Source organism: Austrofundulus limnaeus, unplaced genomic scaffold (genome assembly GCF_001266775.1).
Source record: "Austrofundulus limnaeus strain Quisiro unplaced genomic scaffold, Austrofundulus_limnaeus-1.0 Scaffold64, whole genome shotgun sequence".
In the NCBI taxonomy this organism is placed as follows: domain Eukaryota; kingdom Metazoa; phylum Chordata; class Actinopteri; order Cyprinodontiformes; family Rivulidae; genus Austrofundulus; species Austrofundulus limnaeus.
In genome coordinates, this window is record NW_013952466.1 from 1,950,020 (window position 1) to 1,963,079 (window position 13,060).

The window sequence follows — 13,060 nt, forward strand, 5'->3', positions numbered from 1 at the left end:
GGGAGAGCTGTGTGTGTGTGTGTGGAGGCTGTGTGGAGGTCTATACCAATCAGCATCCTCCTCCACTCAGCCATGCAAATGAGGCTCCGGGTATCAGTCGCGCTCTCCTGCTTCCTTAAGTGAGTGGAGCTAGAAAGCGACTGGCGGTGGCGGGTCAGATGGATCTTATCCTCTTAAATGCTAATGACATTTCTCCATTCTCTTCATTAGCGCCGTGCCATTATCAGTAATTTGTAGCCCCCCCTCCCCCTCCTTCCCTCCCTTTACGACCCTTGCTCAAACCCCTCTAATGAACACTCGCCCCGTTGAGAGGTCCGAGACGGAAGGATGGGAAGACGGTGAGAGAGGAATAAGAAGAGGAGCGAGCAGAAAAACGCTTGAGGCGTCATTGTCTCGAGGCCTCAGTCAACCAGCGGCCGATGTGAAAATTGCTCATGGGTTGTGTACATCAGGGGTTCTCAAACCATTTATGTCTGGGGACAACTTACCAGGGCGAAAAAATTCCAGGGACCCCCTCATAAACCCCAGGCTGTTTTAAAGGGGCAATGTTTTGTGTTTCTCAGACATATATTTAAATACTTTACCATAATAAAGTATCTATGTCACCTTTGGTTGTTATTAAAATGCTGTTTTTATGTTTAAATAGAAAATAAACTTATCCTCTCATCACTTCCTCTTCTAAATGCCTTGAAATTGGCCTCTGTCTCTTTAAGAACCTCCTTCTGGGTGGGGTGGGGGGTCGCGCGTGCGCTATGATGCAGTTTACTTGGCATCTGAAAATACATTTCCTCAAAGGTATTTTTAACTGAAAAGAGCTTCACTGAGTGAGAAATAGTTAAGAGCAGCAGACAGCTTAAGTTTCACTTTCAATTTGCTTTGCTACTGCTGAGAGCCTGCAGGAGTCATGGGCGGGGGATGGGGGGTGGGGAGGTGTGCTCCTGATGAGGAAGTTCAGCTTAAAGACACGTCCCAGAGGCATTCCTGGTACCAAAAGGTGTTTCTGGTCCCCACCTGTCGTTTTGCTCCTCAGCATGGCTTCCTAAAAACGCTGCAGGATTTCTCAAACATGATGAATGAGTCAAAGCAAGGCTTTGGGCATGTTTTTTATGAGAGTATAACATTATAACATGATATAAAACTCAAAAAGTTGATTTTACATGATATTGCCCCTTTAAAAGATAATTTATTGTCATTTCAACCCCTAAATGCCATGGGAAAATGTATTTTTATTAAGTTTATTATGTTGGTTTTATTAGTTCATTGTTCCCTATRCATTTTWAAAAATAAAAACCAAATTAACAAATTTAGTGACATTTTTTGAGGACCCCCAAGATTATTATGTTGGTTTTATTAGTTCATTGTTCCCTATGCATTTTAAAAAATAAAAATCAAATTAACAAATTTAGTGACATTTTTTGAGGACCCCCAAGATACCTCTCACGGACCCCTGGGTGTCCTGAGACCCCAGTTTGAGAACCTCTGGTGTACATAAAGAGGTGGGACATCAAAAGAGGCCTGGCACTTGCGCGCCTCGCCGCAAACCAACAGACTCCAGTAATTGGACGCTCATTTAAATATCGGCGTCGACTAACAGAGATTGTGCCATTATTTTTGTGCACCACAAGTGCTACATCAGTCCACTTCCACTTTTCCTCATTCTGTAGGGGATCCACCCCCCGCCACCCCACCAACTCCTCCCCACACTCACCCAGCAATCAATATTGCCTCTCATGCGATGCCCATGTTGAGGGCACATGAATAAACAAATCCACGCCGTATAAAAGGTCATTTTTAAATGATTCTTTTGAAATGAAAATAAAATCCTGCGGTTGCGGAAAATGCGGCCCCAACCCCCCCACCCACCACCCCCGCGGACACAGAGCCCCTTTCCCCTTGGCTTTCTGTTGATTCTCATTACGCTCACACACAATCACTCGCGCACACGCTCTAATTTGATGCCCTCAGCCACCTCTTCTCAGCGAAATCAAGGCTTTAACACAAATGTTAATCAAGTATTGGCGAGGGGCAGTGGAGCTAATATGCAAAAGCAGAAGACCCTTCAGAGTGTGAAAAGAGGCATATGCTGTGGGTACGGCAATCAGACGTGCCTGGTTAGATGCAGGAAAAGTAGGTAAGAGGGAGTAAGAGGAGAGGGCGGTGCAGCGGACACCTGCCTTTTCATGTGGCAGGCCAGGATTTGGCTAACAACCTGGAAATATGCTTTATCAGGTGTCTGAAGTGGCAAAATGTTGATATATTTGACTTTAAGTTTAACGACTAGATGTATGATGAAGCTTTACATTCATGTTGAGAAAGGTGAAAGTCAAACAGAGGTGGGCAATAACAAAGTAACTTTACCTGAGTACTGTACTCATTTAAAACAAAACAACATAAATTCAATATACAATACAAATACAAATTATAAACCAAACGAAAGGCAGCAGAAGAAGAAAAAAATCTTAGGATTTCTGCCCCCTTTTGTCAAATAAATAAATTCAATCAAAAATAATCTTCAATTTACAAAAACGTACAAAATAATAAAAGAAAACCAATAAAGGTTTAATTCCTTCTTGAGCAACAATTCGTACATTATACCCATACATGTTTCTCCAACAAATTAACCTTTATCATTCTCTTAAATATACACACTGATCTGGCATTTTTAACGTCATCTTCCAGATTATTCCATAATTTAATTCCCTGGACTGAAGTACTCTGTTCTCTCAAACTGGTTCTAATTTTAGGTCTTACAAACATTCCCCTTCAGATTGTAACAACTCTCTCACTTACTTACTGTCCTTAAGTAAGTACTTAAGTACAGTTTTTGAGAATACTTATTTTTTTTGAAAACTGCTTATTTTTCTCAACTATATTTCTTTAAAGACCTGACACATTTGGTCCACTTTAAACARACCAGAGTTTGTTTTTTTTAAACAAATAGTCAACCTCAGCATYCAGGTGCTTACGTTTCTCTGGGTTAACTCTATAAAACTGTTGCTTTATAGGCTGTGCATCACCCACATCAATATCATGTTCGATYAAATTTGAGCAGGATGGAACATCTGCAAAAAGTTCAGAGTAACAGTTTATCAGCTGAATCAACTCAAAACATTGTGCCTCTGGCAAATAACTTAGCACAACGTCCAGGTTTTCCAAAACTTCAGAGTTATTAAGTCGACCAGTTAACATTGCTGAATCTGAAGCAGGCAACCCATCTTCATTCTATTCAGCTTCAGCAGATGTTACTGTGTTACCAACACACACAGGGTGAACTTCATCCACCAGAACTGCATGAACATGATATGTTTTAAAAGGTTAACATGAATCATTTGCTGTTTCTTCTTTCGTTCTGGAGTAGCAATAAGATAGTTTTGCTCTGAMAACTGCTTCACCACWGTATATGGACCACTCACAATAGGACAGCAGGCTAGTACTTGGTCACCTGAAAGAAAGACACAATGTTCTGCTTTCTTGTCAAACACCCCATTGGTCCGGACCTTTCATGCAGGTATGAATAAACTCATGCGAACCCTGGTGCGGATTAAACAACTGGACCGAGACCCATTTTTGAGGTGGTCTCAGCCCGCTACCCTATGAACTCGTTGTGGTTAGCTTCTGGTGTGAATACAAACCGGTCTTGAATCGAATCAACTACAGGAAACATGCATCTTTTTGGACTTCACAGGCCACCATTGCAATGTATCATGGTAACAGTTAGCATCCAGTGTTGCTAACGCTACCACTACAAACAATGAGCCGTTGCGGGGCAGCAGAGCATCTCATCTCATTTGGGCTGTGGCACGCATTTGCCAATGCCGTCCCAAAATCAGAAGTATATCATCGCGAAACAGGAACATCTTTCTCTTTTTCATTTGTTCTCTCCGCCTCCGTCTTTTCTGTCCAATGGGTGCAATGATTGTCACCTGTGTGGCTTTGTTTATAAATTATAGTCCACTTGCAAAAAAGCACAATGCAAACCAAATGAAATAAATCAAATCTGCATTTGGTCCGGACCAAACAAGTGGACCAAAAAACTTTCCTGGTGTGGATACACCCTACGACTCATTTCATTAAGACCTAAGTTAGAGCATTATACTTTTAGTCCCTTTGTTCTATTAATGGATTTCTCCCAAATAAACTTTGGTAAACTCTTGTGTACAAAAGTGTTATAAATTATACAGTATATAATAACTGAAACGTTCAGTGTGAAATGCTTCCCCTAAAGATTAGACTCAAAGCTCGTTATGAATCACTTAATACTCGGTTCTATCAAAATGTTTCCAAGCCTCGTCCTTAAAGTGGTGACTATGTTGACTAAATGAGTTGACAGTTCTTGTAAAAGGGCTACAATTAGAAAGACAGATTTCAGTGGTGCAGGCCTACACCATGCAACCATAGCATTGTGAGTTCAAATCTCTGCAAGACACTTAACTCAACTTCCCTGTGTATAAATATGTTGGTGTGATTGTGGTGGTCTGGAGGGACCGTAGGTGCAGAATGGCAGCCACACTTCCACCATGGAGTATGACTGAAGAGAGAAGGAATGATACATGAAACTGTAAAACGTCTTTAAGCATCTAGAAAAGACTTATATAAGACTAATGCATTGTTGTTGTTGTTGTTGTTGTTGTTGTTGTTGTTGTTGTTGTTGTTGTTGTTGTTGGTATTTTATTCTTGGACTGATGTGTCCAATGTAGCAGAAAATTTCCCCAATTATTTTTGACTACACTCAAGTGAAATGCACTGCTGAAAACTTTTTTTTGTATATTTGAAAGCACACACTCCAGTACTTTAACTTTAGTAAAAATTTGACAGAGCTAGTTTTACTTTTATTGGAGTAATATTTGACYGGTAGGATCAGTAGCACTTTGACTCAAGTAAGGAAACTAAATACTTTTTTCACCACTAAAGTCAAACACCTGCGATGCTATCATGATCAGGTAGAAGAACTGGACAGAAAACGTGTGAAAAAACAGCAAAAGTCCAAAGATAACTTTTAAAATACCTTCAAAACTAACAATCAGGACCGTTCTAAGAGTATAACAAGTCAAGCTCTTTGGGAGCTAAATCTAAAGATACAAAAGGTTTAAAACTTTTGCTCAGCATCGCACATTTCTAAAACCTCCATTTCAAAGTCAGTTTGTTGGTTAGAAATTGCTTTATTTAATTAGGTATAAATCACAGTCAGACAAAGCTGGTATGCAATAATTAATTTTCTTTTATCCCCAACACTCATCAGTAGGTCATCATGTTTAATCAAATGTGTTTAAAACATGCTGCTTTGACTGGGCATCACACAGTAACATGATTTCTCCCTTTATGGATGTTCAAAAGAGTAACATAGGTGGAAGAGGGAGAGATGAGAGAATAAGAACAAAAGTGAGAGCACTGGATTACTAATAGAAAGGTCAGAGCTCTTCATTTAACAGCCAGCGACTCATAAATGTCCTTGCGTCAGTGTTTTCATCGACCTTTGTTCATTGTGGATTCATGGAAATGATGTAGATGAAAAAGGCAGCAGAATTGAATTGGATTTTATGTATTGTAACTTTGCATGGCCTTGTGTGTAGCTCACCCAACACACAGGAGCACAGTTTTCTGAGCCTTTTTATAAGGCCTCCATTGATAGAAGCTTTGTCTGCTGTCATGACCCCAGTACTGACTGACATTGCTCAGTTTTTATTTTTTTTTTTTTTTTTCCTTTTTTTTTTTTTTTTTTTTTTTTTTTGTATCCTGCTCAAATTCAGTCATTTTCATGTTTGCTCACTTGATCAACTCGGATCTGCTGCCTTGCCTCAGCTATTTGTCCTCAGGGAAAAAAAACAGCTTCTTGACCATTTGCAGTCAGTTCAAGTGGGTCAGTGTGTGCATGTGCACTACGGCCGTGACCAGATAAAAAGTGACACTAATAAACATGGAGTGTTGATGACTTGTTTTGACCTGGCATACACACAAGCTTTCACATGTAAGAGTTCTCTCCAGAGGTAACAGCACCTTTCTTTCTTTGGTTTTCTCGAACCAGGTGACTGACGTTGCAGACGCCATGATCCTGAAGCAGCTGTTTGAGACGCTGTTCCGAACCGGAGTGGTGGTGGTGGCCACCTCCAACAGGCCCCCTGAAGGTATGACGAACGCATAAGTGTGTTACATTTTTAACAAAAGTGACTAAAGGGTTTATATTTTGTTAGTTAGGCGGTGGCGTTATCTTTCCCACGCTGTGATAACTCTCAGGTCCCTAAGATTTACCGCTACAAGTACATGGGATGCATTAAACATTTTTGATATTTAATTCTTAAAATATTTTAAACTTGAAGGCTCAGCTTAGAATCAAGTTTTAGATTGAAAAAAATCCATCCATCCATTATTTTTTACCCGCCTCTGCCTTTCAGGGTTACTTGTGCCCATATAGTCACTCTGCAAGGGGCGGGGTCCAACCTGGACAGGTCGCAAGTCCATCACAGGGCCAAATAGAGACAAATAAGACAGTCAACCATTCACTCTCCCACTCACATCTAGAGGGACAATTTAGAATTACCAATTACCCTAACAGTCATGTTAACCAAATAAATACAAGCAGCAATAAATATACTGTGCATGTTTTGTTGAGTGTATGTTCAAAATATGGATCTGGACTCGTTTCTGGTGAGAGTTGGACTCCGATTGTCACCAATTCTGTTCATAACTTTTATGGACAGAATTTCTAGGAGCAGACAAGGTGTTGAGGGAATCCTTTTTGGTGACCTTAGGATCACATCTCTGCTTTTTGCGGATGATGTGGTCCTATTGGCTTCAACAGATCCTGATCTCCAGCTCTCACTGGAGCGGTTCGCAGCAAAGTGTGAAGCGGCCAGGATGAGGATCAGTGCCTCCAAATCCGAGACCATGGTCTTGAGCCAGAAAAGGGTAGGGTGCCTTCTCCGGATCGGGGAGGAGGTCCTGCCCCAAGTGGAGGAGTTTAAGTATCTCGGGGTCTTGTTCACAAATGAAGCGGGAGATCGACAGGCGGATTGGTGCTGCGTCTGCAGTGATGCGGGCGCTGTACCGGTCTGTTGTGGTGAAGTGAGAGCTGAGCCAGAAGGCGAAGCTCTCTGTTTACCAGTTGGTCTATGTTCCTACCCTCATCTATGGTCACAAGCTTTGGGTAGTGACCGAAAGAATGAGATCACAGATACAAGCAGCCAAAATGAGTTTCCTAAGCTCGGTCATCCGGGAGGGACTCAGAGTAGAGCCGCTGCTCCTCCACGTCGAGAGGAGCCAGTTGAGGTGGTTCATCTGGTTAGGATGCCTCCTGGATGCCTCCCTGGTGAGGTGTTTTGGGCACGTCCCACTGGGAGGAGGCCCAGAGGAAGACCCTAATGGGAAAGTATTATAGACAATACATTATTCTACCACTTATCTGTGGTTCATTCACAGAGGCAACAAGTCCTGGATGGAAACCCAGACAGTGACATACTTTGGTTTCTTATGGAGAATCCCATGGTTTGTCCCAGGCCAGAGGGGTGAAGGTGGGCAACAATAAAATAATGTTGCAAAAGCTAGAATACATGTTTGCACGCCGGGAAAACAAAGATGTGTCGATTTTTAAAACCATAGACCCTCTGTCCCATGGATGCAAACACTTGAAATGCAGTAATTGCCTATTTTCTCACAAATTTCTCGCAATTTCGAGTTGCTAACAAATGTCCAAACAGTTGCAGCTTGTGTGATGCTATCTTGCAAAACCAAATTGTGACTGAAAGGAAACATTAAAAGGATTAATTGTGATCAAACTGAAACATAATTAAGACACTGTCACTGTTTTGACAAAATAAATCCATACCATTCCATGAAATGTCGCTTAAAATTAATTTGCAATTACGTACAACCGAAATCTGTCCACTGTCAACATGTTTCTTTACTTAAATCTGAAGTATTTACTAAATGGTTTCATTCAAAGATACCTGGCTTGAGCAAGAATCAATTAATCATTACGTGACCACACCAACTGCCCCCCCCCCTTTTTTTTTTACAGCAATTAACCACAGAAAAAAGGGGGAGGTGTAGTTGGTGCACTTCTTAGTTTCCAGTCTTTCACCAGGCTTTGATGTTACATTTACTGCCAGTAGAACCTGCATGGGGAAAAGAATTAGCGAGATGGTGATCAAGGTGGAGATAAATGTATGATGTGCTATCTGACGCCTCTCTTTCTTTGCAAAGATGTTGATGTCTCAAAGCCCTGAGTGAAGTGGGTGGCAGCAAAATGGGCTCTTGTAGACAAAGATGTGCATCTCTGATATTTGCTAGCTATTAAGAACAAAGCGCCAAGGCAGGCAAACTTGATAGAGAGCCTACTTGGTATTAATTACAAGGTTAATGGAACACTAAAAGCCATAAGAGACAACTGGGCTTGAAAGGCATACATTTTCAAGCTTTATTGATGTGGAGATGCAGGTATCAGAAAACCCTGGATGTGTTCGGAAGAGGAATTTAGAGTTTTTGCTTGAATATTTAAAATTCATTTTTCAGGTTCAATGTGAATAATGAGTGTCAGGAGACTAAATGGTGTCTTTTAGCAGCGAAACACTGTTGTTGTACCCATTCACATACTGTTTTAAATGCATGTATAAGAAAAATGTATTAAAGGGGCAATATTATGTGTTTCTCAGGCATACATTTAAATACTATGCCTTAATAAAGTATCTATGTCACCTTTAGCTGTTATTAAAATGGTGTTTTTATGTTTAAATAGAAAATAAACATCTTCTCATCACTTCCTCTTCTAAACTTCTTGAAATTGGCCTCTGTCTCTTTAAGAACCTCCTTCTGCTTCTGACTCGCGGGGGAGGGGGAGGGGGACGACACTCACGGGGCAGGGGCTGCCGTGATGCAGTTTACTTGTCATCTGAAAATACATTTCCTCAAAGGTATTTTTAATCTGAAAAGAGCTTCACTGAGTGAGAGCTAATGTTGAGAACTCGGCAGACATTTTAAGTTTCACTTTCACTTTCACCAAAGAGCCTGTGGGAGTCATGGGCGGGGTGTGTGGGGAGGAGGGGGGTGCTCCGCCATGAGGAAATTCAGCTTAAAGACACGTCCCAGAGGCGTTCCTGGTCCCAAAAGGTGTTTCTGGTCCCCACCTGTCGTTTTGCTCCTCAGCATGGCTTCCTAAAAACGCTGCAGGATTTCTCAAACATGCATGAATGAGTCAAAGCAAGGCTTTGGGCATGTTTTTTATGGGAGTATAACATTATAACATGATGCAAAACTCAAAAAAGTGGATTTTACATGATATTGCCCCTTTAACATTTTCATCAGTTGCTTCAGTTTAAGAGGAAAATCAGATGACTTCAACATGAGCTCACTTTTTAATCAACCACACTGCCCTTTTCTTGAATAGTTTAATATTTTGGTAAAAAAGAAAAATCAATGCAAGCACCAAGCATCTTTAAAACTCACTAATTAACTATATGACATAATAGTTATATTATGTCAGATTAATCAATACAGCAGAAGTCATATCCACCACTCAGACAACAGAGTGGTATTGATCTTTGATCTTTTGAAATGACTCAAAGCAAATAAATTGCTGTCCCAAAATATTGATTTGTATTCCTTTAACCCTAACAATGGCTGTCTCATTTACAGCACACATCATTACGGAGTTTGAAAAGTGGGATTTATGTGTTTGTAGGTCTGAGCTGAAGCCCAACGTTGTTTGTTTGCATCTGTTAAGCCTCCCTGTCTGTGTGCGTCTTTGTCCCTGTTTGTGTGTGAGTCCCTATCYGTTTTATCTGTCTATCCGGGATGCTACTTCAGATCTAATTTGTTCCAGCCGAGCTAATTGAAACCTCCATTCAGCGAGCCGCTGTGGACATTGTCCGCGCTGAAAAGGCGACAGTCCTTTTCTCTCGCCACCATTGTTTGGGAATGTAATGAATTTTATGTTGCTGCCGCCAGCGCCGGTGCAGAAATCCATTTTTCTCCCCCCCCACCACCCCCCACCCAGTCCTGGTTCCTCGTCCTTTTGTGGCGCCTCCCCACCCATCCTTCAGTTCATCAATAGCCAATTTATCTGCCAATCTGTGGCGGGGGAATGACATTATTAGGAGGCTAAACAGCAGCTCTCACACAGGCCCTCCCTCCTCTTTCAGATCTGTACAAAAATGGACTTCAGAGGGACACCTTCCTACCTTTCATCGACGTGCTAAAGGTAGAGACAAAGTCACCCCTCTCTCTTGTCTTGTTAATTTATTCATTTGTTTATCACACACCTACACACACTTGCATCTGCGCCTCAGTCCCTAATGTGTACGTCCTTTTGCGAGTTGCTCTCCCATGGTTTGATGTTTTTTTTTTACTTCCTGGATGCCTCGCAGCGTCACAAAGCTGTCTTTGATCATACCGGGGCACACAGAAGGACTGAACAGGGGAAGAAAAAAAAGAATATATGGAGATGGGCAGAGTGAGAGTGAGCACAGGTAATGTGAAAGAGTGGACTGACTCACACGCCTTCAAAAGTAAAGAGGGTAAGAAGGGGGCGAAGGAGAGCGATGCAGCAGTCAGCTATTTCTAGAAAGGGAAAAAAAACTACTTTGCAATTTAAACAGCTCGCACCATTATCCTGCCTGCATATCAGATGATCATTGATGTGTTTGGAGTGATCATAAATAATGGTGTTTTTGCATTTTGCAGCAGCTGTGGACAGCATTCTTACACCTTTTATTGGTATTTAATATAAACAAATAGTAGCACCTCGGCTTCTTCTGCCCATCGCTTTACACACCTGCTTACATTTTTTACTATTTAGAGGCAGAAATAAATGTCAGCGAGAAAACCAATATGTGACCCATCACATTTAAACGAGGATTAAGTCCAAAAGTTGTATATGGAGAAATAGGCAAATAGAGTGTTTTGACTGAAATGTTAACAAAAATTGCATTTTTTCAAAATATAATGAATAAATGCCTTATCAATGTATCATTTGAGTGAACTGTCTGAAATATAACCATAAAACAAAATTTTGAAGCACTTTTTTGAGGAGTAGCAACAAAAAAACTGATTTTGAGGAAAAACACCTTAAAATTTTGAGATTTTTCCTGTGAGCTAGCGAAGTTTTGTTTCTTTTTAGCTGGAAAATCTCAATATTCAAATATAATTTGAGGTTTCCTCTTTATAAGGACATCAAAAAGTCCTCATTAAAATTACACATCATATTAGGATTCAGACCAAATATTTATGTATTATTGTAACCAACAAGACAAATTAAGTCATTTATTTGGAGTTAATTATGATAACAGAATGATCCAGGTATCAAAATGCAGCTTTTAAAGCCAAGAATCTGAAAATGTAATTAGGTCATTTTGACCAAATTTGACTTAATCCTCATTTCGATATGATGGGTCACATATTTTGCTTACCCTTCAGYTACACGATACAAATTATAGCTGAGATTACAACTTAATGGGTGTTTTGACMACATTTTAATAATTCTTTGTGAGGGGAAGCATCTTATTGTTTGTATTTAACATACATTTTATTATACATTAAATTTATTTTAGTAAACCACACAATTTGGCTTTATGTATGATCTATATCAAGGTAAAGCTGATGGTGTGTGTTTGTGCACACCTGGCTTTTGCTACYTTTACTGGCATCATCACCTATCCTGTGGAGTTTGAAAAGTCAGATTTATGTGTTTGTGGGTCTGTAAACGCATTATAGTAGGACCAAAGTCTGGTTTTAATAAGATGGTATGCTATTTTTTAAGTAAGTAAGTAAAWAAAGTTTTATTTATATAGCGCCTTTCACAGAAATAAATTCACAAGGTGCTGTACATTCAGGGAATGGGGGATGGGGCAGTTAAACACCCATTCAAGAAGACATACAAGACAAACATGGGGGAACAGGTGAAACTGGTCATGCAGCAAACACAGTTGCGCTACCTTTAACAACAGCTTGAAATACACAAAAGGAAAATTGAGTTAAACAACCCGCGAGAAAGAAATGACAAACCAAACACAAATTTCTTCACTTTTTTGTGCTAAATTAATAATAATAATGAGTTTTATATTTTATGTTGTATTTTGCAAGATAAAGCATTCACAATACTGAGACCAGTTTTTTCTTCTGTACATTTTTTGGCATCTCGTTCCGCACTTTTTGTACAATTTTTTTCAGTTTATACATAAAACATTCGGCTCCTTCAGGACATTCCTGTTATGAGTTTTGGCACTTCAGCTGTTGAAACTTTTTGAGATATTTAGCTTTTTCGGCCATGTTTTCTTTGTTGAAAATGAATAGAGCTGTTTTCAACATCCTTAAAAACATTTTCTTTTAGAGGACTTTTTCTTCTGGTTCTGCCATTTTCAGCTTCTTTTTGCGTATTTCAGCTTCCTTCGTCTGCTGTTTTGTTGTTTTTACCTTTGTCTGCTTTTTTACAATATGATGTTTTCTCCCATTTTTCTGCCAATTTATATTTTTTGTGCTTTCAGCGTATTTCTACTAGGATCTTCAATGCAATTTAATGTTTTCTGAGTTTTTAATTTGAGCTTTTTCCAGCTAAATTAACCTTGTGATAAAGTCAGCTTCTTACTGTTTAATTCAGCAAACGTGCTCATTCTGTTTCTTTGTGCTAATCTCAACTATTTCAGATACTTCTAAAATGCGTCTAGTTTCAGATTTTTTGCTATTCAGCAAAAAATGTTTCAGCATTAAGCATTCACACTGCATTTTCGCATGAAATGCAAATTCTCTAGTTATTAATGCACCATATAAGRCCACTTATAAAAACTCAAAAGAGATCTTTGTAACATGGATGTTTAACGTGATTACCCAGAGATGGTTTAATCATCACACACAAACGCAACAACTTGGGAAGTCTTGGGGTTACCCTCCACCCCTCACCCACCGATCCAGCAGCGACCTTGCCCTCTCTAATCCACCCTCATCAAGCTCCTGAATGCCTGTTGTCCCTCTCTACCCTGAAATACCTCCTTTCTTTCAGGGTACCATGTTCCTCTTTGTGAAGCCATCTGGTTTTGGGAGGGTCGGGGTTCTTTTTTTTTTTTTTTTTTTTTTTTTT

General features: G+C 40.0%; 1 protein-coding gene across 2 annotated transcripts in view; it reads left to right on the forward strand.

The window, feature by feature from the left end:
* afg1lb (AFG1 like ATPase b) overlaps nucleotides 1–13,060 on the forward strand; it is a 40,816-nt gene that overhangs the window by 11,257 nt on the left and 16,499 nt on the right. For both annotated transcript variants that reach the window (XM_014010009.1, XM_014010010.1), the window contains exons 6-7: nucleotides 6,023–6,122; nucleotides 10,131–10,189. In XM_014010009.1, coding sequence (XP_013865463.1) covers nucleotides 6,023–6,122; nucleotides 10,131–10,189 — 159 coding nt within the window. The remainder of the gene's footprint in view (nucleotides 1–6,022; nucleotides 6,123–10,130; nucleotides 10,190–13,060) is intronic.